This window comes from Aspergillus versicolor (assembly GCF_001890125.1).
Source record: "Aspergillus versicolor CBS 583.65 unplaced genomic scaffold ASPVEscaffold_14, whole genome shotgun sequence".
Taxonomy (NCBI): domain Eukaryota; kingdom Fungi; phylum Ascomycota; class Eurotiomycetes; order Eurotiales; family Aspergillaceae; genus Aspergillus; species Aspergillus versicolor.
This window is the reverse complement of record NW_024467537.1, coordinates 253549-277652: the sequence shown is the minus strand read 5'-3', so window position 1 is coordinate 277652 and position 24104 is coordinate 253549. Positions and strand designations below refer to the sequence as shown.

The window sequence follows — 24104 nt, the reverse complement described above, 5'->3', positions numbered from 1 at the left end:
AGGTAATTTGGATAGTAAATCGGTGTTCAAAAGATATAAATATTTCTCTGCTACTCTACATTAAACAACTCTCACCAGCGCCGCCCACACCTCGCTCGCTATACATGCATCATTAATCAAACATATAAATCAATAAAATGATCAGCCTCCACATCTAGTGCTCCTCATGGAAGTCCTTGGTGTTGAAAGGCGTAAACTCCTTCACGATGTTGGTGTATGTCCCCTTGAGGGCAGAGTCGTGCGCCTCGCGGGCCTTGACGACCTTGTTCTCCCGCTTAGAAGACGACTTGATAGAGACGGTGGCTGAGTTCTGGAGGTGACGGTCGCAAGTGCCACCGGGGAGGATCTGCTCGCCGGCCTTGTCTTGGAGAAGCTTGTACTGGTTCTCGATCTTCTGGGACTCGGACTGCACGCCGGGGAAGCCGCCGGGGACGACCTTGTCGTAGATGCCGACGACGGTGTTTTGGGCGACGTTCTATATCAATTAGCTATGTTCATAGATATCTGGTAATGGGTAGGGAAGTACCTCGACTTGGTTGGTGCGGGCGTAGTTGTCAGGGACGGCAGAGTCCTTGTTGTAGGCGTCTTCCCATTCTTGGGTTGCTGCTACGCATTAGCTATTTGACGTGGGTATCAAGGGTATAAAGGGACTTACAAGACAGAGCGCCATCGACATAAGCACCGAGCAGGTCAAGAGAGTGTCCAGTCTCGTGGAGGCAGACGTCCAGGTTGTGGGTTGTTGTTCCAGACAGAGCAATGTTTCCGTTGGAGTTGAAGGCCCAGTTGTTACCGGGGATGCTCAGGACGTGACGGACCTAGTTCTGTTAGTTGTGATCATACATAGAGAGGTGGATGCATACCCAGCTGCGCATTCTAACGGGGACGCGGCCGAAGGTGTTGACCAAGGTTTCCAGGTCCTCGGGGGAGTCCTTGTGGCGGCAGAAGCTCCAGGCATCTTGGCACTATACAATATTAGTTTACTGCTAGTCATCGGCGTGGGCTAGGACGTACATCGTCGTAGAAGACGTCGTAGACTTCAAAATCGGCGGGGTTGAGGTCCTGGCCCTCGGCGATGCTCTTGCAGTCTTCGGGCATCAGGCCATCCTCCCACTTTCCCCAGTGGGCACCCCCGTTCTGAGGGAGGTTGGCGGTGTTTCCGTCAAGGAGGTAGTCGAGGTCAGGAGTTAGGGCAGGCTTGTCTAGCGCGGCGCTGGCAGGGATGGCCGCGAGGGCAGCGGCAAGAAAGGCGGATTTGGTAAGCATGGTGACGGTGAAGTGGTGTAAGGAATAGGAATAATAAGATTGTAAAATGGAGAGATAAAGAGTTGATCTTCAGAACGGTGGTGCAGATCGCCCTTTTTATACTCGGGTCTCAGTCAACTGCTGAAAATAATCAGATCAGATCAGGAATCTCACTGCCCTCAAGTCCTCACTCTCTCGCCAATGAAACAGGCACAATCTTGCCAACTCCAAGCCTCATGATCCTTCTCCGCGAATTTGCCAAATCAGGGGCCCTGAAGACACTGCGCCCCTGGCCCCCATATCTTGGCAGACGGCCTTGGAATTTAAGCCTGCACAATCCAGAAGCTGGATGTAACTCATCGCCTAAACCAGGCAGCCCAGCGGTGATCTTTGGCAGGAATGCAGCTGCACAGCCCTAGAGTGGAGGCGCTACGCCGAGCTAAGCTCCGAAAAGCTCCTCAATCAGGCGAAAATCCGGTAAGCTCCGCGTGTGGTTTCATTGTGGGTCTGCACAGCGCGAGGCGGAGTTAACACTTCAATCTATTTTCATCAAGTTGATTGTGGTGGCAGCTCGCTTTGTCGGGTTCCTGCAGTATACAAAGTTGCCATCGTAGACCCCCCCCCAACTCGACAATTCAACCGCTAACAGTCAACAATGGATTAGAACCGTAACGCACACAGGTCAAGAGTGAGATCCCTCACAAGCATCCATGCATTTTATCACGGGTACAAATTAATATACGGTGCGGCTGAGTCCCCGGCTGTCTCCACGCGGGAATGTAACCATCAGCAGTCATCGCAAGCCGCAGCGCTTCCTTCTGAAGTCTCATCGGTGTGCAAATAGTCCCTTGTATAACTCACTGTTGTTGTGAAGCACCGCCCCCACGTTTCACCGTGTTGGAGCCAAAACCCCATACCACTTCATTCCAGGGCCGGACGCCACCAGTTCACCCTTCAGGGCCCTTGCATTAAAGCTGTCAACCAACCTGGGGTCATGAAGTTACGACACGACCAACCTGCTGAATACTTGAAACATTCTGACTGTCAGTTCCAGTTAATATCATTGTCAGCTGCCCCACCTGTAATTTCCCCATACCCGGCGGCTCCTATAAGCACTACGAGCTCAGCCTTGTCAACAGGGCAGCCATCCTGGTTCATTTATAGAACACTGCGAGACTGTCAGGCGAGACCAGGAATTTCCAAATAGCCGAACGGAAGTTGAACCGGAATATTTGCTGCTCAGTCAGACGGCCTCGCTGTCCAAGCCTTTCTGTTATTGTCTTATTGCCCTGTTACTGCTCTTCCTGGTCGTCAGATCATATAAACGTAGTGGACGCGAGATGACCAAAGTCCACCATCGCATATACTAGTGCAATGAAATACGCTGGATGACCAGGTTTCTATTGAGATCATCGACACCGTTGTCGGTGGAAGGAACCTTGAATCCAGCATCAAAACACTCCACCAAAGGGGTTAGAGACCCTCTAAGCGAGACTCCACCCAATAAGCCAATGGCCAATCAATGCCATAACTCCAATGACCTTACCAAAAACAGTCTTCGTATCACGTGTAATGACATTTCCCAGTTAGGCTTAGTGGATATTCCAGGGGTCAACGAGATTCTTCACTGCTGCCACCATTCAATCAACAATGTACTGGATCTTGGATTGATATCTCCTTCTTCGAGATCAATAGCGTCGCTTAGGGTCGGAAAACAGCGCGTACGCTCTTTAAATCAAGTTTAATTGCTAAACCAACAGACTAAAGGAAAACGAAATCGGTGGAATCTATCTCCCTTGGTCGAGGTTGTGTCTCCTTGCTGCAGCTGAAGTTATATCGGTCCTATTAAGTTCTGCCGTTGACAATGACCATCGGCCAAAATACTTCGGAGCTTGCAATCAGCTCCGAATGGGAAAATCGGGGTAATATATTTCACCGGACCTCGGACTGAGAGCGACGGCAATCGGGGGAGATGTCGCCTGATCGTCCTGCAGATCCGGAGACCCCTGACAGCAACGGTCTCCAATTAACCATGGCTTACGTTGTCTCTAAGAGGGAAGAAGACCAATTAAGATACTGGACCATGACGTTTCAGTGCATCTCCCCGCGGGGGATCGGTAGAACTGCTGCAGATTATCATCGGGGAATTACTCCGGAGTAGTCAAGTAGCCCCGCATATTCATCCTGCACGGCTTCATGATCTGTATAAAGAGGCTGGAAGGACCCGTTGAAGTAAACGCATAGACAAGGACAACTACCTTTTTCCTCCACAATGTGGATTACCTCCCATATGGCCGTGGCCACGGCCACTGCCATTCTCTCTGTCTTTACAACCGTCGATGCTCAGCGAGCCTTGGAGAATCTCGGCCGCGGGGTCGTTGCAATCCGTTCCGCAGACGACGCGGCCTTCGTCAGCTGGAGAGTGCTAGGTCTGGATCCGGAGGACATCGGCTTCAACCTCTACCGCGCCGCAGGTGACGGGGACCCGGAGCGCCTCAACGACGAGGTTATCACCGGCGGTACCAACTACGAGGATTCTTCAGCGGATTTGACTCAGGATAACACGTACCATGTCACTACAGTTGTGGATGGGGAGGAGAGCGATGCAAGTGAAAGCTGGACGCTTGAAGCCGACGCCGAGGTTGGCCCGTATTTCCGCATTCCGATGGAATCTGGCGGCGCCATTCGATACATCTGGGTTGGCGATCTGGACGGAGACGGCGAGTATGACTTTGTCGTTGACCGTCAGGAGTCGCCGCAGCGCCTGGAGGCGTACAGTCGCAATGGAACGCGGCTGTGGGAGGTTAACATGGGCCCGAACAGTGAGAACCAGGACAACATCGAGCCAGGCTCGACGGCCTTTGACTTAGGGAACTGGGATGGTGTGACTGTTTATGACTTTGATAGCGATGGCTACGCCGAGGTTGCGCTGCGCATTGCGAATGGCGTGGTCTTTGGTGATGGCGAGACCTTCGAGTATGACGATGATGACCACCAGTTCGTTGCCTTCCTTGATGGGCAGACTGGAGCTCTGCGCGCGACTGGAGAGATCCCGGATGATTATATTGAAGACGGGCCTATGGGTGCGCGGTTTGGTGCTGGGTATCTTGACGGAGAGCGCCCGCATCTCGTTGCCTTTTTGAAGAACCGCCAGGATGGTGGTGATTTCAACCTCATCGAAGCGGCGTGGACGTTTGACGGCGAGTCTGTGGAGCTGGCATGGGCCTGGAAGCGCGAGGACCAGGACTGCCCTGACGGCCACAACACCCGTATCATCGACGTTGATGGCGATGGCAAGGACGAGGTCGGTGAGATTGGATTCATGCTCAACGGCGATGGCACTCTTCGATACTCTCTCGGTCCCGAGGGAATTGTCCATGGTGATCGGTGGCACATTGCCAAGATGGACCCCAGCCGTGATGGCCTCCAGGGGTACGGCGTGCAGCAGGATAACCCGTCGAAGCTGTATGAGTACTACTATGATGCCACCGACGGTACCATCATCTGGAAGCACGAGAACGACGAAGAAGGCGACAACGGCCGTGGAATGGTCGCCGACATTGACCCGAACTACGAGGGCATGGAAGCCTGGTCGTTCCTCGGCCTCTACAACGCCCCATCGGAGGAACTGACCCAGGATGCGGACGTGTACCCCTATCCCCAGCTCAGTGTGTGGTGGGACGGCGACGAGCTGCGCGAGCTCATCAACGACGGAAACATCAACAAATGGGACGCTGAGGCTGGCGACTTTACACGCCTGGTTACAACGTATAAATTGGGCGCAACCACGGCGGACGGTGACCACATGTTCCAGGGCGATATCCTGGGCGACTGGCGCGAGGAGGTGGTCTTCACCAACGATGACTATAGCGAGTTGATTATTTTCACCACCGACCAGCCCTCCGATATCCGATTGTACACGCTAATGCATAACCCGGCTTACCGGAATGCGGTCACCCTCAAGGGCTACGTTCAGGATAGCCATGTCGATTACTTCTTAGGATCAGGCATGGAGACGCCCCCGACTCCTAACATCACCTATGTTGGGGCGTAGGGTAGGCAACCAACTGGCAGGAGCAGCACATAATCTAGTAGTCTTTTTTGTTCTATGTACACTACAGTCATTACCGGTTGAAACTCATTTTGCTGCTATGAAGAAATGTATATATTATGCGGCTAGATTGGACCCTTGTGCTTTGCCAATAATACTGTGTCTCTAAGGTAGTTGCGTGGCCGAAGTTGTCGGATGGTCGTACACACAATACACATCTTTATGTAATCACAATGGTAACATGTATAAGCCCTGGCCCAACGTGTCTGGATCTCCATGAAGCAGTTACTTTGTCAATGGCCTATAATCCAAGGTGTAGGCCTCACAACAACATCGGTATTTAGCATACAACCAATACTTAAATTACCAAGTGAAAATGAAGTAATAATATAGCAAAGGTATACTAAGATACCACCTGTGACCGGTAAATTTGGTATTTTTCGGATTTCTTGGCCATCACCTGACTACAGCACGTGCTCTTGGCGTCCATCTCGTCCCCTTCTCGATTCCCACCGATTCTCCCACTGTTACATCTCGACTATTGTCTCGACTACTGTCGCAACTCTATTGATACCACTACCAGTATTATTCTTCCATCCAGCTACCGCATTCTGTGCTTGCCGTGCAGTTTTATCTCTGATGGAGTCTGTTGTCTCTCTACGTCCTTTACATCTACCACTTCTTTTACGGCACAGATCAAGGCACCAAACTTGATATCAACCAAGAACCCCTTTTCAAGTCAAATGGCAGAATCAGCATTTGCCTACCATGAACCGGCCATATCTACCATCCTGAACCAGTCCGGGTTCCTCCTGGTCTTGAACCTGGTGAACACCTGTCTGGACAAGCTTCTGTACTGTGGCTTAATCGGCCAACTCTTCATTGGCATCCTCTGGGGTACCCCCGGGGCCAAATGGCTCGACCGTGACGTGGAAACAGTAATGCAGCAACTTGGCTACCTGGGCTTGATCATGCTCGTCTATGAAGGCGGCCTGTCCACGGCCCTGTCCTCCCTCCGCGCCAATATGTATCTCTCTGTCGCAGTAGCTGTTACTGGAATCGCCCTTCCCATCGGCTTGTCATTCATTCTCATGGAGTTGGTTTCCGCAACACCGCTCCAGGCATTCTCCGCCGGCGCGGCTTTGAGTGCGACGAGTCTAGGAACTACGTTTACTATCCTTTCCACTACGCAGCTGATCACGTCGCGTCTTGGCACAGTAACTACCAGTGCTGCCATGTTTGACGACGTTGTTGGCCTTGTCATGGTCCAGATCATCTCGAACCTCGGCGGCAGTGGTGACTCGTTCACTCCAGTAACTGTGATCCGGCCGCTCTTTGTTTCCATCGGCTTCGGTGTTGGTGTCGTCTTGGTGTGTCGATTCGTGGCGCGTCCGGCTTTGGTCAAGATTCTCGAGTCAAAGACCAGATTACCCCAGTTTACGCACACGCCGCAGTTTGCATTTATCGGCTACACTTGCTTGCTTGTTGGTCTGGTCGCTGGGGGTACGTATGCTGGAACGTCCAGTTTGTTTGCTGCGTATCTTGCTGGGGTTATCACATCGTGGTTTGACACCTTGGTTCAGCCAAGCCCAAGTCCACCAGCAGCTCAAAAGCAGCAGGAGGACAACAAATCCCAGGCACGGGAACCACCTGTACAGGCATCGGCTTCTGCACCTACACCTCAAGCCACCAGTTCGAACGAGCAGCAAATGATAACCGGGGTGTACATCTACGAGCATTACTACCATGGCCCTGTTACTCGAATCTTGATTCCCATGTTTTTTGTAAGTTTTACCCCAGCCCGCAATTCACTTATCTAATAAATCTAGGCCTCGATCGGTTTCGCGATTCCCATCACCGAAATGTTCCGCGGCAGCGTCGTCTGGCGCGGTGTCGTGTATGCTGTCCTGATGGCGTTTGCAAAGATGTGTACTGGACTGTGGTTGGTCCGAGTCTCACCAGGTTCCGGACTTCGGGCCTTCGTTCGCGTTTTGAAGGCTCCTCTCACCTATACGACTTCCTGTATCTGGGGTTCTCAATCCAAGGAAACTCGGACCAGTGAGAAAAGCTCCAAACAACGGGTTGCCGACAGTCAACAAGAAAACACAGACAGCACTGCAGATTCTGGTCCCAATACTCCCGGCCTCTCCAATTCAGAAACTGATGCAGACGCCATCACGAACGCGGATACCAATACACCCCCTCACCAACAGACACAGGATGGTGGTTCATCTCCTCTCCCCCCAAAGCCGAAGTCGCTCTACCCAGCCTCAATCCTAGCTTTGGCCATGACCGCCCGCGGCGAGATAGGCTACCTGATCGCCTCTCTTGCAGAGTCAAATGGGATATTCGGCGACACATCTCAGGGTTCATCCGAGACCTATCTAGTTGTCGTGTGGGCTATTTCGCTGTGCACATTGGTAGGGCCTATTGCGGTTGGAACTCTCGTTAAGCGTGTCAAAACATTGCAGCAGAAGCGAGCTGACTCTGGAGGACCGGATCCGTTGGGGGTTTGGGGTATTTGATAACTTGTTCTGTAGTCTTTTAACTAGTACGGTGGTGTAGTTGAAGTCTACCCCCAATTTTCGGGGTTCCAAGGAATTCAACATCCTAGCTGGACAGGTCCATGTCTAAGCATTTGAATTGCAGCTGTCTGTCTACGTTCAACCGTAGTTGCAGTGTTTCAGCTCCCAGATTGTATGTCGTTAGAATATTATTACTTGATCATTATATACCATCCTAAACCGTATATCGTGAGAACCTCCAATCTTCCGTCCTGATTACTCTTCCTTATTATTGCCCGCCTCTTTCCTTGGGTCTTTGGCATCTCTAGCCATCTTCTCAGCAATAGCCAACATAGACTGCTCACCGTCTCCAAGCTTCCCAAGATGCGGCTGGATATAGTCTCTTGCTTTCTCCACCATTCGCACCCACAGCATTCGCTCTTCAGGGTACTTCACCTCCAACCAGACAACGATAGCAGTCGTCACAGCAAGATCCCACTGGACACCTTTGTCAAGCAGTTCTTTCACAGTCCCATGTACCTCAGCCCCCAGATATTTCGGAGCATCCTTCTTGGGTACATCGAACACGCCGGCGGACTTTTGGAACTTCAGCACGCGGCGAATAAATGACTCCTCCAGCTCGGTTTGCGATTTCGTTTTGAGGCCCGTCAGGTATTGGTTACTTAAGGATGTCCAGCCAGCTTTGGCTGCCCTCCACAAAGCCAAAGGGAAAGGCAAAGAAATACCGTGCGTGTGATAATTTGAGTCAATAGGATGGTCTACTATATGAACTACCCCCTGCAGCTGGGAATGATGGATGAGCAACTCCTTCAAATCCTTGTCGTGGTTTCTGATCTCCGTAGCGTACTCTTGCTTTTCTGATGGCTCGCTATCGTCTTTATTGCTCTCCACGGCCACGAAGCTCGTCCATTGAGAGAGCAGGGAGTATTTACAGCCGAGGCGTTCTCCCTCTGCTCGGGTCAACTCTTTCTCTTCGCTAGAGTCTCTGGGGATACGGTTGTCTCGTTGGATCCAGCTTTGTCGATTGTTGAGATCGCGGAGGACGGCGCCGGCCGCGAACTGGTGGAGTGTGGAATCGGGCTCCTGCAGGACGTGGAGTGGAATGGTTGTGATCGTCTCCTGGCCGTTGGATTTTCTCTTTATCTTCACCACGGACTCGGCGTTGATCTGGTTCTCGTTCTCAGACAGTATGTAGATTCGATTGCGGATGAAGGGGCTTATAGTCGACAGGTCCCCGGGGGATATCTGAACAGTAGGCGTAGTTCCTGTTTCATCTATATTAGAAAAGTCACCTTAAGTCTTATCTGGGCCCCCTTACCTTTGGCTTCAATAGTGCTGCCATCTATCTCGATATCAACCGCACCAACATGCCCAGTCATAGCAGCCTTCAGCACTGCAACCATGCGTTCATCCCAGGCGTAACTATCCGCGAGAGGAATGATCTCAGCATAGCCACCACCTTCCCCCGCGATGCCTTCAACAAGTTCATGCGAGACCGCGTCCCCGATCCCGATGGTAAAGAACCGAACAGCGTCCCCGGACTCTGCGCGTGTTTTGCGCACGAAATCAACCGTGTCCTCCAAGGGCCAGACCTCGCCGTCGGTGAGAACAATAACATCCATATTAGCGGCCGTTTTATTCCGCGCAGAAACTACGGCCTCCAGAGCTGGTAGGAGTTCTGTACATCCCATATCGCCCTTGAACTTGGAGACATATTTCAATGCTTTGGCTAGAGTCTCGTCGCTGTACTTTCTAGACTCTGGCCACAGAGAGGTATACTCGTCCCCGAAACAGTAAAGATTAAATAATGAGTCAGGAAGTCCGTGGAGGAAGAACTCAAGAGACGATTTCAGTCCGGCTATCTTGCGATCACCCATGGATAATGACCGGTCGGCCAGGAATATGATTTCTCTCTCCTCCTTCATAGGCTGCTGGTCTCGCAGCATGAATCGGGGTGGGATCTCGAGCATCATTGCTGATGATCCGCTGGGGGATATCTCGAGAGTAGCCTGGGGCTGTTCGTCGTCGACTGCTGGATGGGCAGAGATGGAAAGAATAAAGTCTTTGTCTAGACATGCTGTGTCTTTGAGCTTCACAGAGGCAGAAGTTCTTTCAGATGTAGAATCTGCCCAGTGTTGGAGTCTCTGGCCCCCTCCTATCTTAACAATCACCTCATGGGTGTCGCTGTGGATTCTTCGTATCTCGGTAGAGCTCAAGATATCAACACCCAGAGAGAATCGAGTGTTATGCTGTGGTCCGGTCTTGCTGACCAGTTCAAACCCTGGGTCCCCATATCGAGGAGCAATATACGTCGGAATAGTCAAAACAGTCGTCGTCACATCATCGGCTAGGGTATATTTGAGAAAGAAGATAAACGACAATTTAACCTGCACCGTCGTATTTGCCGGTATATTGCCAATCTCCGTCCTGAACACATCCACTCTGTCCTGCTCGACAAGACCAGCAACGCGACCGGTGCTCACTGCATTCTCAAACTCCTCTCTCGCCTCTGGTTTCGGCTTCACCTGCCCCTGCAGAGACTTTTTCTCTCCAATCTGGCATGTGAAGTCAACAACACTCGACTCGAACGGCATGGGGAACTGGTATATTGCCTTGTCGATACTGTCTGGGGCATCGTTGCAGAAGGTCTGGGTTAATGTCGCTTTGGCCATTCCTTGCGTGACATTGATATAAGTGTCTACCGAGGATGGTAGCAGCAACGCTCGTCGTTTTGGGGGCGTTGACTCAGATTCTCTTCTCTCTTCTTCCTGATGCCGAGGAACCCACACCCACGAGCGCTCGTCCAGGGGCGGGCTTGGTGGCTCGACGGCCTCGAATGTGATACACGGTCTGATAGTCATGGTGTGTGATTGATAACCCAACAAACCGGAGTAGATAGTGTATTTCAATTCCCCAGTTTATATCATTGCCTGAATTATGATATTGCCTGCTCTGCAGGGTCTGGGGCTGTGCAGCACTAAGCGCGACGATCTCAGGGCTCTGCCAGTTATCTGCCGGCGCTGCCTCGTACTGAGCAGCGATCTCGTAGCGTTACCTCGTATTCAACAAGCTGCCAAGTTGAGATCGACCGCTGCTTGAGAGTGAAAAGTGGAGTTTCTCTTGAGTATGCTGCTATTTTAATCGAAATATCTTGGTTCGAGCCTCAAGCAGATGGGAGGTTTCCCACTACAGCCTATGTTCCACTTTTATAGATGCAAAACATCTCATTTTATGGACGGAATAGGGTGAGTCAAGACGTGGGCTTGCGATCATCGTATCTAACTCCCTGGAGATTATTCCACCCAAACGGCGAGTATTGGATTCATTGTGCTGGCCTACTTCAGTTCTCATTTATACGAACACAGAGCTTGCCTTTCCACACCAGCAAGCAAACAATTCAGTAGCAGGTGCCTGGAAGTAGAGTATACTTTATTGAGTCTGTCTATCCAAGTTGATGCAGTATCCGCAGCATATCCCCCGTAACTCCCATCGCCGTTACAGACCCCCCAGCCCCAGCACCACTGATAATCAGCGGATCATCGCCATACCGTTTCGTATAGAATCTGATAACGTTGTCCCTGCCTTGAAGTCTTGCAATGGGATCATCAGGCTCAAACCATTTCAAACCGACCTCTGCCCTCCTGTTCACAATGTCAACAATTCCCACATGCCGTAATACCCTGCCAGCATTCACAGCCCTCTCCCTCTCCTCATCCATCCTCTCATCAAACTCCGGCAGCCGAGCCAGGAACTCTTCTGCGCTACCGATGCCCTCCAACTCTTTAGGAACCAGACTCTGCACTGGGAACGAACCCTGCTCAATAGGCAACCCCGCCAATCGAGCAAGGATAGTAACATCCCTCGCAACATCCAACCCATTCAGATCATCGCGCGGATCGGGCTGTGTATACCCACGCTCTCTCGCCTTCTTCACAATCTCCGACCACCTCCCACCGGCACTACCTCCAGCAGATCCAGATACTGCGGGAGATGTAGCCAGCGGCGCAAACTCATTAAACAAAAACGACAACGCCCCACTAACCACCCCCTCAACCCTCATAACCCTATCACCCGTGATCCCAAAATCCCTCATCGTGGAGATAATCGGCATCCCCGCCCCAACGGAAGATTCATGCCCGATCAACGCCCCTCCACATCTTGCCGCGTCGAATATGTCCCTCCATAGCTCGTAACTCCCTGAAAAGGCTTTCTTATTCGGCGTTACGATGCTGATTCCCCGTTCCAGGAAGAGGGGGTAGGACTGGGCGATTGTGTCGCAGCTGGTGATGTCTGCGAGGATTGCCCTGTATGGAGCGTTGGCGAGGTATGTTGCTAGGGTTTGGATAGTAAGTAGACTTCGTTTTGCTCCTGGTGTTTGGAGCCGGTTGAGAGCTGTTTCGATGTCGATCGGTTTGTAGTTGTCGTTGTACAGTGCGCCATCAATTGTGGCGAGGTAGATCAGGTTGAAATGTGTGCTTGGGTGGTGGGTTGATATCCAGGACAGTTGGGAGAGGACATGTGAACCGACTCCTCCGGTGCCTGTACTAATTAGAAGGCTGTTTTCTTAGTGAGTAGGGTAGTAGGCTTGCCGAGGATGGCGATGTTGACGTGTTTTGGGGGTGCCATTTGATGTTTGTTCAGTTGATGTGGTTGAATATGGTGAAGGGAGCGGTTATATATATATATATATGACTTCGGGAAAGGTCTCCTCCCCGTGGGGAAATAGCACAACTAACGGAATTTATGTGACCATGGAGCTCTTACCCAATACAACAGGAATTGAATATTGAACCACCGTGTCTAATTGAATTATTATTACTGTCATTGTGCGGTTCCGCGGGCATCCATCGGGAATGCTGTATATCATTCCCGATATTCCCGACAGATCCACATAATCGACCGATGAGTAAACCAGATTGGCTCCACATCGAGTATTTATTCCGATTCATGGTTCAAGGTCATATATGTATCTATAATCTATCAATGTCTTGTACTGCAACTCCCGCAGCAGCTTCCAGCTCAGCCTGCTCGTCAGCAGTCAATCCACTCTTTGCACTCTCGACTCTCACAAAAATAAGGACCAGGAGCATTGCAAAAGCAGACAGCCCAACCTGGAACCAGAACGCTGACTGATAGCTCTCCCTCAGACTCATGTGTTTCTGGGCATGAACCTGAATGATATCCGCAAACGCTAACATGATGGCAATCCCAAAATGCAGGGTCGAATTAATCAGGGCACCAGCCAGACCCTGTCTTTCCTTCGACAGGGAGGTGGTGATAAAGATATTCGTGACGTTGAAGCTGATGTCGATGCCAATTGTGCAGCCGATCATGGCAGGAAATACAAAGGCCCAGTAGTTGCCTCCAAATGGGAGAAGCGCAAATAGAAAACCAGATGCAAGATACCCGAGACAGGACAGTATCATGAGTATTGTCCCGTTGAGCATGTGGAGGATGAGGCCTCCAGCAGCACTAAGAATGAGTCCACCAACTGCCATGGGTACCGCCCATGCAACCACCTGCAGCGGGCTGGCTCCCATTATCTCCTGCATGCTGTGTTGGATATCAGCAACTGGTCTTCAAAATATGGGACAAAGAAAGCTTACTATAGGCAGGCATAGAGAAGAAAGACCCCTAAGCATCCATACAGGAGGAGGAGAGAAATGACCAAAGGCGTCATATACTTGACTGCAAACAGATCCGCAGGAAGTAAGGGATTTGTGACAACCCAGCCCTGGGTGTACGTGAAAGCGATGAGAAACACCACCCCAAGGATGAAGGTGACAATGATATACGGTGTCCTCCACCCACTTTGAGCATGGGCACTGTCTGCAATGGAAAAAACCAGCAGCACCAGTCCTGGCACAAGCAGGGCACTTCCAATCCAATCCATCTGGACTTTCATTTTTTGCTTCTCAGCCAAATCCGAGGGAATTGAGAACCAACCCGAAACAAGCGTCACTGCTGAAAAGATGGCCCCAAAGAAAAAGTACCATGACCATGCAAGGAATTCACCGCAAATACCAGAAAGGAAGATCCCAAAGAAGAAGCCCATCACAGCACAGGCACCGTAAATACTGAAGACGAGGTTTTTGCGAGGCCCTGGGCGGTATGCTCTACCAAGAATCATGATGCTCGCGGGCAAGGATGAGGCCAGTCCCAGGCCTTGTAGTGCGCGAAAGATGAACAGCATCATCCAATTCTGGGAGAATCCAGCAATAAGTGAGATAATTGTAAGCCAGGCCATTCCTCCAATGTAGAGTACAAATCCGCCATACATGTCGGCCAGACGCCCGAAAATTAACAGGGTGGATGTGATAGCGAGCGACAAGGCCGTGGAGGGCCAGATGGACTGGGCGGGAGGAATCTCCAGCTCCTTCATTAGAGTTGGTATGAGGACATTAGAGCCGGATATGTAGTATTCCTGTTGTATATCATGGTTAGTGATATTTATTAATTAAGGGGATTGGGTGGACTACTGCAAGTATCTGACACATGAATATAGAGAAGCAGAATGCCAGTTCAGACCATATGCTCGAAAACTGAGAAGGGCGCTGTCGTCCCAGCTGCTCGATTGTCTCTTGATCTAGGGCTGACCGAGGTGAAGAACCATGGCCTGCATTGGTGGCCTTCTCTGGGGTAGAGAGACTCGCATTTTGTGCCACCTCAGTAGCCTGCCCGCCATTGGATTCTGGGGGGTAAATGCTCATAATCGTTCAAGTCGAGGGGTTGTAAACTGAAGACAGATTTTGCTACCATTATGATGGCTTCCTACTAGTTTATATCGCATAATGAAGAGGCAAACAGGCTTCAAGCAGCTCTCCGGTCTCTCGCGAGCAACCAGATTAGGAAGGTCATTGGTATGAATGCTTGACAGGCTGAGGCTTAACCGGATTAGGCATTTGACAGGAGCAAGTTACATAGAACTAGGCGACTTACGGCCTAGCGGATTGGGCATTTCCCATTCAGGAAGTTGGCTTGAGTGGGTCTGATGCTCAAATTGTGAATAATTCAGGCAGTTTAGCAAAGAAATGCCCTTATTTTGGAAAGAGAGACAGGCAGAAAATTGGACAGTCAACTTCACGGATGTCCGGATGCATCTTCGACCCAAGGTCTGAAATATGAGATGTTGTTTACGTTGCGCCACTTTGATATCACCGACTCCACAGGCCTATATGTATTGCATATCATATATAATTGATTATGAAAAGTATTTGGCCATATATTGAGATATAGAAAATGGACAACCTTCAGCTAGTATAAATACACTCATTGAATATCTTGGTCTATAATCCGCGCCGCGTAGAGACACTTTTCATCCTGGAAGCGTGGCGTTATTACCTGGATGGCGCAGGGAGCTCCATCAACAGCATCAGGGTCGTCTGTCGGAATAAGCAAGTGATTTTCAAACAACAAAGGAATCTCCGTATAACTTACAGCTAGGCTGCACGACGTCGTCAATAACCATGGGAACCGAATCAAGTTCCTTAGACGCTTTGCCATAAGGGATAATGCACGCAGGGTACTATATTACTAGGAGTCAGCACACTATATTGTTCTTAGACCGGTAAAGTATGCAAGTCTCACATCAAGTAAATTCCACACTACCGTATAAGGAGGCCATCCAAATGTATCATGCGGAACAGCCGTATTCTGCGCCCCAGGGCCAAGAATAACATCCAGTCCGTTCTCAACCCAGACCTTGCGCCATGCATCAGCATATTCGTGTCTGAGTCTATGCAGGGCTTCGATCTTTTCAAACGGCGGTAGATCCATATCAACCGGAAACGGGCCGGTGAACATCGGCGAGGACATTTTAGCGACGGATGGCACGAGCGGCTCGCCGCTGGCCGCGATGTGGTCGATATGTGGCCCGTACGTGAAGTATTGAAATGCTAAACGGCTTACGCAGGCGAGATCTCGCGAGGGTTCGTCTGGGAGGTGAATTATACGGTGGCCGCGCTGGGAGAGAGAAGTTATCGCGGACTGCAGGGACCTCCGTACAGGAGGATGCAGTGGGAAGTCTTTGCTTTCGGGCACAATGCCTATTGTTAACCTTCCCTGCGAGATATCGTGGTGTGGGAGATTTTGCCACGGTGCTGCACTGGCAGTGACATCGTATTTCCAGGGCTGGGCCTTGAGAACAGTGGCCATGAAAAGCTCGATATCTTCTAGACTATGGGCCAGTGGACCTGCCGATGGCTTTATGCCTGGAATGCCCTGTATAGCTAGACCTGGCACTTGGCCGCCCCATGGGATACGGTCTGAGGTAGGCTTGAAGCCGTATACGCCGCAGCAGAGAGATGGAATGCGGATTGACCCTGCGATGTCTGTTCCCACCCCCAGGATCGAGCCTCGGAAGGCTACAAGCGCGCCCTCTCCACCGCTTGATCCTCCGGCTGTTAGATTCGTATTGTGTGGATTAAGAGTCCGGCCGAAGATGTTATTGTCGGAATCCCCTGCCTGTATTCATTAAGCATTGATTCTAATCGTGTGTGTATGTATGAATACTAACCATCATCGTCTGCGGGATATTCGTCTTGACGTACAGCACTGCGCCTAGGTCGAGGAGCATCTCAACTAGGGCTGAATCATGCGACGCCGGCTCCTCCCGAAGAAGCGAGACATATCCAACTGTGCTCTGGATACCTTCCACGCAGAAACTGTCTTTGATGCTGATAGGAAGGCCATGCAATGGACCGACTACCTTGTTTTCTCGTGCTAAGTATTCATCCAAGAACTGCGCGCGCTTAATGGCTTTCTTAAACCAATGCTCTGTTAAACATGAGGTCTATTGGTATCAGAATCTGGTGTCTCATTGTATGGAAGCACGGTATGCAAATATTACTTACCAGCTGCTGCGCGATCGCGGCCCGTTTGCAAAATGCAGTTGTGACATCTACAGAACTAAAGCCTCCACCGGAAAGTCTCTGTAGTAGATCCACCGCAGAGTAGTTCTCTGTGATGTCGAGCTCTTTATCAGCGAGAATCCCACTTTGGCGAACAAGGTCGGCCTCGATCAGATGGCCGTCTGCGGGCACCGAGGCTAGGAAGTCGTCGCTGAGACGCCACTCTAATGGGATTTGAGCGTCCAGTTGCTTGCGTTTTGCTGCGACGAGAGCTCGCCAGTCAGCCTGGGGGACTGGAGATCTGGTCATTTTCACTCCTGATAACTCGACAAGGTACTATCACGACGTTCTTACATGGTCTCCTAAATATAAATACGAGGATTTGAATATGCGAGTCTATGCGGGGTAGAGACACGAAACTAAGAACCGACAACGCAGCCTGCTGTCTTGCCAGTTTCAGGGTTGGAGACTGCGTCGACCTTCCTAAACGGGATAAATGATCAAGCCGCCGGCTGATATCACGGTAGATACACCAGAAGCAATACTCTACCTCGGTATTTCTATTTCTGTCCGATTATAACATCTTCCATCCGGTTTGACCCCCGAAATTCGTCAAATAATACGCATCGACAATAATACGATCGTCCTGACAGGTCATAACCCGGACACAAACTAACCCATTTAACCAGGTATACTTCCCTGCAGCCTCAACCCGCAGGTGGAAGAAGAACTGTGTCTTCCAGCTCTGAACCCTTGAATGTGCCACCTGTTATGTTTCCGATGCTCAGTTCCGGATTATACCTGCCCTAAAAGGAAGCTCGGTGCCCTCGATGGTAGATTGATAGCCGGGGCCCGCGGGCTGCAACAAACACGAGCTTAGATCTCAGTAGCATCCTTTGACACTGTCCTTCGCATGGACCTTCTATATCAGATCATATTCCTTGCTGTCCAAGATATCTCGAGCCGTCGTGCCATGCCATAGTATTAGATATCAGACCGACGAACGTTTATAACATGCCACCTTTTTCACCTAATGGTCACAATCTTAAAACGATACTTCAAATTTCAAACCGTAACTGTGAATATACAATACAATGGCATCCCTCGTCCACTCCCTCCTCACCAACCCCGGAATCCCACTGCAAGACAGACAAGACGCCCTAGACAGAGCGCTCTCCGACCCCGGCCTGCCATCACAAAACCCTACATCATCCTTCTGGCTACGCTCCCCCCACCCAGATCTAGCAGAGATACGGTCCGATAAACTCCCAGAAGAAATCGACGTCGTGATCATCGGCTCCGGCGTAACAGGCACATCCATCGCGAAAACACTACTGGAGTTGGGATCCAGCAGCAATGGCCTGAGACAAGAACACAGAAGCCGTCCCACAATCGCCATGCTGGAAGCTCGCGATATATGCAGCGGCGCAACAGGTCGCAATGGGGGCCATATCCTGGAAACAGCGGAGGAGTTTGCAGAACTCGAACAGGAGCATGGGACTGACGCTGCGAGGAAAATATTGAGGTTTCGGCTGGCACATTTGCGGGAATTGCTGGCTGTAGCTAATGAATATGGATTAACTGAAACGGCGCAGGCGCGCAGGGTGCAGTTTCTGAGTGTTTATTTTGAGAAGAAGGGCTGGGGGGAAGCTAGGGCTCGGTTTCGGCGGTTGAGGGAGGGTTTACCGGAGGAGACACAGGAGTGGAGGGTGTATGAGAGGGGTGAGATTCCGAAGGTGAGAAGTCATTCCATTATTTGTGTATATTTTGCTAATACAGGCTAGGACTTTTGCCTTCCTCATGCTCAAGGAATCGTAGCTGGACCGGCGGGTGCAATCTGGCCATATAAATTCATAACAGGGGTGTTGGATCAGTTGAAGACGAAATACCCCGATGACCTGCGAATAGAAGCGAACACGCCCGTCACCAGCATCGAGGACCACGGCAGCGGGGCACCGAATGGGCTTCGATACACCGTAACAACCCCTCGGGGTTCAATCCACGCCCGGCACATCGTGCACTGCACAAACGCCCATGTTGCCCATCTCGTCCCCGGACTAAAAGGCCGCGTCTGCCCCGTTCGCGGCCAGATGTCAGCGCAACACCCTGGGACAAATTTCCGCAGCCAAGGCGGAGAGCATTCATGGCTCTTCAACTACGACCGCGGCTTTGACTATCTCACGCAACTGCCGGCGTCGGATGTAGGCGAGATGATGATGTTCGGGGGCGGATTCGCTCAGGGCGAGGGCGGTGGAATTTCGGATCTGGGTGTGTCTACAGACTCCGACTTGAGTTTATATGCCGATATCCATCTTTCGGGGGCGTTGAGTGCGGTGTTTGGACGTGAGGATTGGGGAGCTGCCCCTGGTCCTGCTGTTGAGCAGATGTGGACCGGCAATATGGGATTCAGTGCAGATGGCTTTCCTTGGGTAGGACGGCTTCCGGGATCACTTACGGGAAGGGGGGAGGATACTGACAGGGAAGGTGCTGAATGGGTCTCTACGGCGTTTTCAGGAGAGGGAATGGTGCTGGCGTGGATGTGTGGGAAGGCGTTAGGGAAGATGCTGCTGCTTCATGATGAGCTGCTGGATCGGGAGTTTGCAGACCTATCTTGGTTCCCTGAGCAGATGCTGGTTACGGAGGAGAGGGCCAAGAAGGCGTTGTACACGGTCTCTCCTTGAAATATCTCTCATTTGTAATATATGCAGTGCGACAACATACAACCTAGGCAGCCTTTCCCATATTCATTCTCTTATTCACCAGCGCATCAATACCAGAGAGCCACCTTTTCCACGTATCTCCATGCCCCATAGATAACATTCGCTGCATCCGTGTATACGACCGAATGGATTCATCCTGCTCCTCTGTCCGCATAGCCTGGACACTCTCCGGGCCCCAGACCTTCCATTCTCGTTTAGGACCACTCCATGGCGCATGCCCATTACAGAACATAATCCAGGCGGCAGCAAAATCATACGCCATAGCTTTCTCACCCTCATTCATCTCATTGGTACGGTTCTGAAACAGGTAGAGCAGTTCATGCGCATGGTACGCTGTCCCCTCCAGGGCGTTCTTGAGTCGCGAGCGCTGGTCAAAGTGGTACACGAATAGTGCACTCCTGTCTGCCAGATGCGAATTGGCGAGGGCAGTGGCGTAATTGGGGATTTTGAATATTGCATCCCCAGACATATGTTCGACTCGTTCGATGAAGAGGCTGCGAGTGAGGTCTGGGGTAATGTTGTACTCTGCAAAGATTTGGTCCGTTTGGTCTTCCGACCTAATGTGGTCTACCAGAATATCACGGATGGTGTCGAAATTGTCGTCCAAGATATTCAAATGGAAGATGATTCCTTCGTGATACGTATCTCCCAGCATCAAGGCTTCAAGCCAAGATGGCGCTGCCTGGATCTCACACGGATTTCTGTCCTTATTATAAAACCAGCCGTCTAGACATGGATTCCCCGTCCCAGATAACACACCCTGAATCATAGGCGTTGCATTTGCAAGTTCCTGCTGCGGTATCTCTCGAAGACAGTCAAGCACGTCAGACCGAGACTCATTAATTCGGAAGTACCGACAAACAGCCCGAAACAACGCCTCGTGCTGCTCCATAGACCACGGCGGAATCGACACTGACAGGCCAGACATGCATACCGCACGTCGGAAACAGGGCGGACTCGCAGCAGCAAGCTGGTTGCTTATTGAAATCCCACCAGCAGATTCTCCGACGGCTGTGACGTTCTCTGGATCGCCACCTAGGGCATCGATATACTTCTGCACCCACTCGAAAGCAACCTGTTGGTCTGTGAAGCCGAAGTTGCCGCAGCCTTGGAATCCATCTGTTGCTAGCTCGCGCCGTATTGCGTCGCTCGCTAGGAATCCGCCTAGGCCGACCCGGTAGTTGAAGTTTACGCATACAATTGGCGTGTCCATTTCGATGCTCTGGGAGACGAGGTTGACAGCGTCGAAGATGGGTAGGTTGGCTCCTCCGTAGAGCAGGGAGCCCCCGTGGACGTAGACCATTACTGGATATCTCTTGTCGGGAGTGATTGGCTTTGGTGGGACGACGATGTTCATCACAAGGCCGGTCAATTCGTCTACTTTTGGAGGGTATGCGAAGTGAGCAGCTGGCGGGACTGGGACGAGGTCGTCGGTCCCTTCTTCAGATTCCGGGTGAGGGCAGTTGTTTCTGAGACAGTCAGTTCCGTAAACATGGCCAGGGACGCAGTATACCCTAATCTGGTCCCATCGTGCTTCGAGTCCTTCCAAGCAGTCTTCAGCGTTGACCTTGTCCATCGCCTTGGCAACTCAGCGTAGGGGATTCCACAGAACTGCTGCACTCCATTTGCGTATTGCAGCCCTTGGAGTTCACCAAGCGATGGGATCGGGGTCGTACATTTCGAGATGGGCGTTTGGAAGGACATTTGACGTTTGGTTTTATTTTGAACCAGCTATAATGTGCTGTCTCATTCCTGTCATATACTTAACCCTAATTTGCCAAGGAATAATCTGCAGCATCATCTCTGGCGCTACATCCAATATGGCAGGTCGACCCAGAGATCCACCGTCCTTCTTCCCCCGCATTATCATCCCGGCTTTTAAACGAGCATTTCGCCTCCAGACCTTCTTTTCTTTTGCATTCAACCCAAATAGGAATGTCGACCCCCCGTGCCCGTCGCTCTCACGCCGGATGGTAACACCCCTCTGTTGTATTTCCAAGCTACAGCTGATAGATTCCGCCATAGCTGGACATGCAAGGCGAAACGTCGCAAGTGTGACCGTGCCCGTCCGACTTGCCGAGTCTGCACCGACCATGGAATAGCGTGCGAAGGCTATGAACTGCGTTTGCGTTGGGGGTCCGGCATTGCCTCGCGAGGTCACTTTACCGGGGCCGAGGCTCCAGTAGATGCGTCTATTCCGCTGAGGGTTCCTGGTCGTAGGAGAGATCGGAATCGAACGAGGCAGAGGGAACAGGAAGGGGAGATACAGGCTGAGGTGGCTGAGAGGCCTTCTCAGAACTGTTCTCGTCATGGTGTAGGTTTGTATATTCAAGCACCATTCAGCATCAGCGTTCAATTTGTTGACACTTCGTGGTAGAGATTAGATATAGCCCAGAGGCATTTGAGGTATCAACCCCTAGTCAAGGCACCGAGAAAGCACGGCTCTTTCAAGAGTGTAAGTATTAATATACAGGTCGCAGGAAATCTAGGTTAATGCGTATTCTAGTTCAATCATCTGGAATAAATATCCTGCACTCAACGACAGTCCACGACGAACAAACCCTGCTGAAACCACGGCTTCCCGTATTATGCCAACAATCCAAAGCACTGTATCAGATATGCATAGCCCTACAAGCATCAATAAACCAAGAACCAACGGCACGATTCCTCGAGTATCTCGACATCGGCCTGAATAGATTCCGCGCGGAGCTTTCCAAGAGCGAGCTCTATCTAGAAGATGGAACATTAACGGCTGGATTACTCTTGTGTACGATTGGAGTATGGCGCCTACCCTATTTCCCTGTTACTAGTCCATTGATTAGATATTCCCAGGTTATGCACGGCATTCCATGGACAATGCACCTCCGAGGGATGTACAGCATTCTTCGCATGCATGACGTCGAAGGCGCACAGCAAGAACGAAGTGCATTCCGCGCGCATCTCTTCGAGGTAATGGGCGTCATGGACCTGCCCACATTTTCCATTGGTCGCCAACACTCCCATCTTGGCTTTTGGAGACAGTACTACTGCAAGGGTGGCTCCCCCGGAGAAGTCGAGACTGGGGTTGAGGTTGTAACTGGCCTGCCGAGGTCGCTGGTGACGATCTTCGCCTTTATTGGGGAGGGAACTGCAGAAGCGAGTTTTTGGGATTGGCCTGGCGCAGAGGGGAGCTTTATCCAGTGCCAGCTGTGGGAGGCATATCGACTTGCTGGGGTGTTGGTGGTTCGACATGGGGGACCTGGCTTTCCACGCTGTTCAGATACAGGAGCAGTCCCGAATCCTGGCATCCAGAGGGGCGCCAGCTTGACCTCTAGTACAATCATAGTTTCCCGGCTTTTGAGCTCTGTGGATGCTGTATGTCGCGCTTCCCTGGACCCAGAGCGCTGGGACACTCTCATCATCAATGCTATTTCGTACCCAGTCACCATCGCGGGACTACAGAGTGACGTTGTGCAAAAGGATCCGTCATTGAAGGAATTTATACGGAAGGCCCTCCTTTTCACCACCGACGGACCGTTTTGCAACAGGCAGTATGGCCTTCTCCTGGATTTGCTGGAGGAATACTGGACACACCGTGCTAGAGAGGTTGATATTGACCAGCTCGCGCGGGCGAGGGGCGTAGAGTTGGGGTTATTCTAGATACACTCTTAGTATCTGTACATATCTTCTAGATGGCATAATGAAGCGAGTTCAATTGGCTTTGGCTGTCGATCCTTGACGCAGCATGAACCAGAGTTTAACTGCTGCGCCGCTCTCTTCCAGCTCAACTTCTTCGACGACTTTGAACTCCATTCGTTCGTAAAAGGCGACATTATCCTGTCTTGTACATTCCAGAATAACGGGCCCATTGCTGGTATGGTCCAAGACAGAACACAAGGCCTTTCTCCCCAGCCCACGACCTTGGAGATGGGGGTGTACAGCGATGACCTCTAGATACCACAGGTCGGGGACGTAATACTTCTGCTGGACGTTTGCAATAACGCGGTTATGAGCATCCATTAATATCTGCAGTCTCTGTATGCGCATGTTACTCGTGCCCTCAATAGCCCAGTAGCTAGACTGTCGCACGTACCTTTTCATTCGCACCCCTCTCGTACACCGGACGGAGGATATCAAGGAACCACAACTTCCACAAAAGCAGCATCCTGCCCAGAGACCATCGGCACCGTCCACGAGGAGGGAATAACAAGGCTACTGCACCTGCATCCTGTTCAACGTTTAAACCTTCATAGGCCTCGCCATCTTTCTCGAACCCCTGTCCTATCTCACGGACGGTAGCAGCCCTCAGCACAATACCCTCGGCAACAGCCCTCTGAACCCGGCGATATTGCCATTTGGATGTATTGGGATCAATTACAGACCACGGGTCTGCGAGAGGGCGCAGCCAGCAGATCAAGGGGTCCTCTGTGAAAGAGGAGGTTATTGTATTTGCAACCGCATGGATTGGTTCGTGGTCTGTAATTTAGGTTAGCAGAGGTGATATATATACTGGGATGGACTGGTGAACACACCGTCATAGACTCTAGAAAGGGGCAATTTATAGACCGTTGCCATGATTCACACACTCTGTAATCGATACCTTGCAATGTATTGGCAGCAAAGCTGATCGGATATATTATGCTCTGCGTAGCTTGACATGTGCCATGCCACGGATCTGTATATGGACTACCTAGATGGTATTAGGCTTGCACGCAGCTATACTGTATGTCGGCATTAA

General features: G+C 51.1%; 11 protein-coding genes across 11 annotated transcripts; 4 read left to right on the top strand and 7 right to left on the bottom strand.

Moving 5' to 3' along the window:
* Positions 1-20: 20 nt before the first annotated feature.
* ASPVEDRAFT_66052 (uncharacterized protein) lies at positions 21-1641 on the bottom strand. The gene is made up of 5 exons (XM_040815859.1): positions 1012-1641; positions 861-962; positions 656-815; positions 527-603; positions 21-475 (listed from the first exon to the last, which is right to left on the bottom strand). Exons 1-5 carry the CDS (start codon positions 1261-1263, stop codon positions 155-157), a joined length of 912 nt encoding a protein of 303 aa, XP_040673614.1. The 5' UTR covers positions 1264-1641; the 3' UTR covers positions 21-154.
* A 1891-nt stretch (positions 1642-3532) lies between these two features.
* Positions 3533-5296, top strand: ASPVEDRAFT_143203 (uncharacterized protein; the record flags this gene model as incomplete). The annotated part of the gene is made up of 1 exon (XM_040807895.1): positions 3533-5296. One exon carries the CDS (start codon positions 3533-3535, stop codon positions 5294-5296), a length of 1764 nt encoding a protein of 587 aa, XP_040673613.1.
* Positions 5297-5828: 532 nt separating this feature from the next.
* Positions 5829-8060, top strand: ASPVEDRAFT_47050 (cation:proton antiporter). Its single transcript, XM_040813689.1, has 2 exons — positions 5829-7077; positions 7123-8060. Exons 1-2 carry the CDS (start codon positions 6037-6039, stop codon positions 7816-7818), a joined length of 1737 nt encoding a protein of 578 aa, XP_040673612.1. The 5' UTR covers positions 5829-6036; the 3' UTR covers positions 7819-8060.
* Positions 8061-8073: 13 nt separating this feature from the next.
* On the bottom strand, positions 8074-10754 carry ASPVEDRAFT_878061 (VIT and vWA domain-containing protein; the record flags this gene model as incomplete). The annotated part of the gene is made up of 2 exons (XM_040818171.1): positions 9137-10754; positions 8074-9092 (listed from the first exon to the last, which is right to left on the bottom strand). Exons 1-2 carry the CDS (start codon positions 10677-10679, stop codon positions 8074-8076), a joined length of 2562 nt encoding a protein of 853 aa, XP_040673611.1. The 5' UTR covers positions 10680-10754.
* Positions 10755-11260: 506 nt separating this feature from the next.
* Positions 11261-12444, bottom strand: ASPVEDRAFT_57097 (uncharacterized protein; the record flags this gene model as incomplete). The annotated part of the gene is made up of 2 exons (XM_040815297.1): positions 11261-12357; positions 12408-12444. 2 exons carry the CDS (start codon positions 12442-12444, stop codon positions 11261-11263), a joined length of 1134 nt encoding a protein of 377 aa, XP_040673610.1.
* Positions 12445-12788: 344 nt separating this feature from the next.
* ASPVEDRAFT_878056 (uncharacterized protein) lies at positions 12789-14528 on the bottom strand (the record flags this gene model as incomplete). The annotated part of the gene is made up of 4 exons (XM_040818169.1): positions 12789-13371; positions 13425-14242; positions 14298-14404; positions 14429-14528. 4 exons carry the CDS (start codon positions 14526-14528, stop codon positions 12789-12791), a joined length of 1608 nt encoding a protein of 535 aa, XP_040673609.1.
* Positions 14529-15013: 485 nt separating this feature from the next.
* Positions 15014-17028, bottom strand: gmdB (general amidase GmdB). The gene is made up of 5 exons (XM_040808820.1): positions 16671-17028; positions 16334-16609; positions 15406-16281; positions 15256-15343; positions 15014-15200 (listed from the first exon to the last, which is right to left on the bottom strand). The coding sequence occupies exons 1-5, from the start codon at positions 16974-16976 to the stop codon at positions 15088-15090; spliced, it is 1659 nt and encodes a 552-aa protein (XP_040673608.1). The 5' UTR covers positions 16977-17028; the 3' UTR covers positions 15014-15087.
* A 733-nt stretch (positions 17029-17761) lies between these two features.
* On the top strand, positions 17762-19348 carry ASPVEDRAFT_142951 (NAD(P)/FAD-dependent oxidoreductase; the record flags this gene model as incomplete). The annotated part of the gene is made up of 2 exons (XM_040807882.1): positions 17762-18403; positions 18452-19348. 2 exons carry the CDS (start codon positions 17762-17764, stop codon positions 19346-19348), a joined length of 1539 nt encoding a protein of 512 aa, XP_040673607.1.
* On the bottom strand, positions 19339-21091 carry ASPVEDRAFT_66047 (uncharacterized protein; the record flags this gene model as incomplete). Its single annotated transcript, XM_040815858.1, has 2 exons — positions 19339-20856; positions 20901-21091. The coding sequence occupies 2 exons, from the start codon at positions 21089-21091 to the stop codon at positions 19392-19394; spliced, it is 1656 nt and encodes a 551-aa protein (XP_040673606.1). The 3' UTR covers positions 19339-19391.
* Positions 21092-21319: 228 nt separating this feature from the next.
* Positions 21320-23093, top strand: ASPVEDRAFT_202920 (Zn(II)2Cys6 transcription factor; the record flags this gene model as incomplete). The annotated part of the gene is made up of 5 exons (XM_040809390.1): positions 21320-21360; positions 21413-21705; positions 21765-21842; positions 21894-22165; positions 22220-23093. The coding sequence occupies 5 exons, from the start codon at positions 21323-21325 to the stop codon at positions 23024-23026; spliced, it is 1488 nt and encodes a 495-aa protein (XP_040673605.1). The 3' UTR covers positions 23027-23093.
* On the bottom strand, positions 23078-23941 carry ASPVEDRAFT_89075 (GNAT family N-acetyltransferase; the record flags this gene model as incomplete). The annotated part of the gene is made up of 3 exons (XM_040818499.1): positions 23078-23401; positions 23460-23842; positions 23899-23941. 3 exons carry the CDS (start codon positions 23939-23941, stop codon positions 23078-23080), a joined length of 750 nt encoding a protein of 249 aa, XP_040673604.1.
* Positions 23942-24104: the final 163 nt, after the last annotated feature.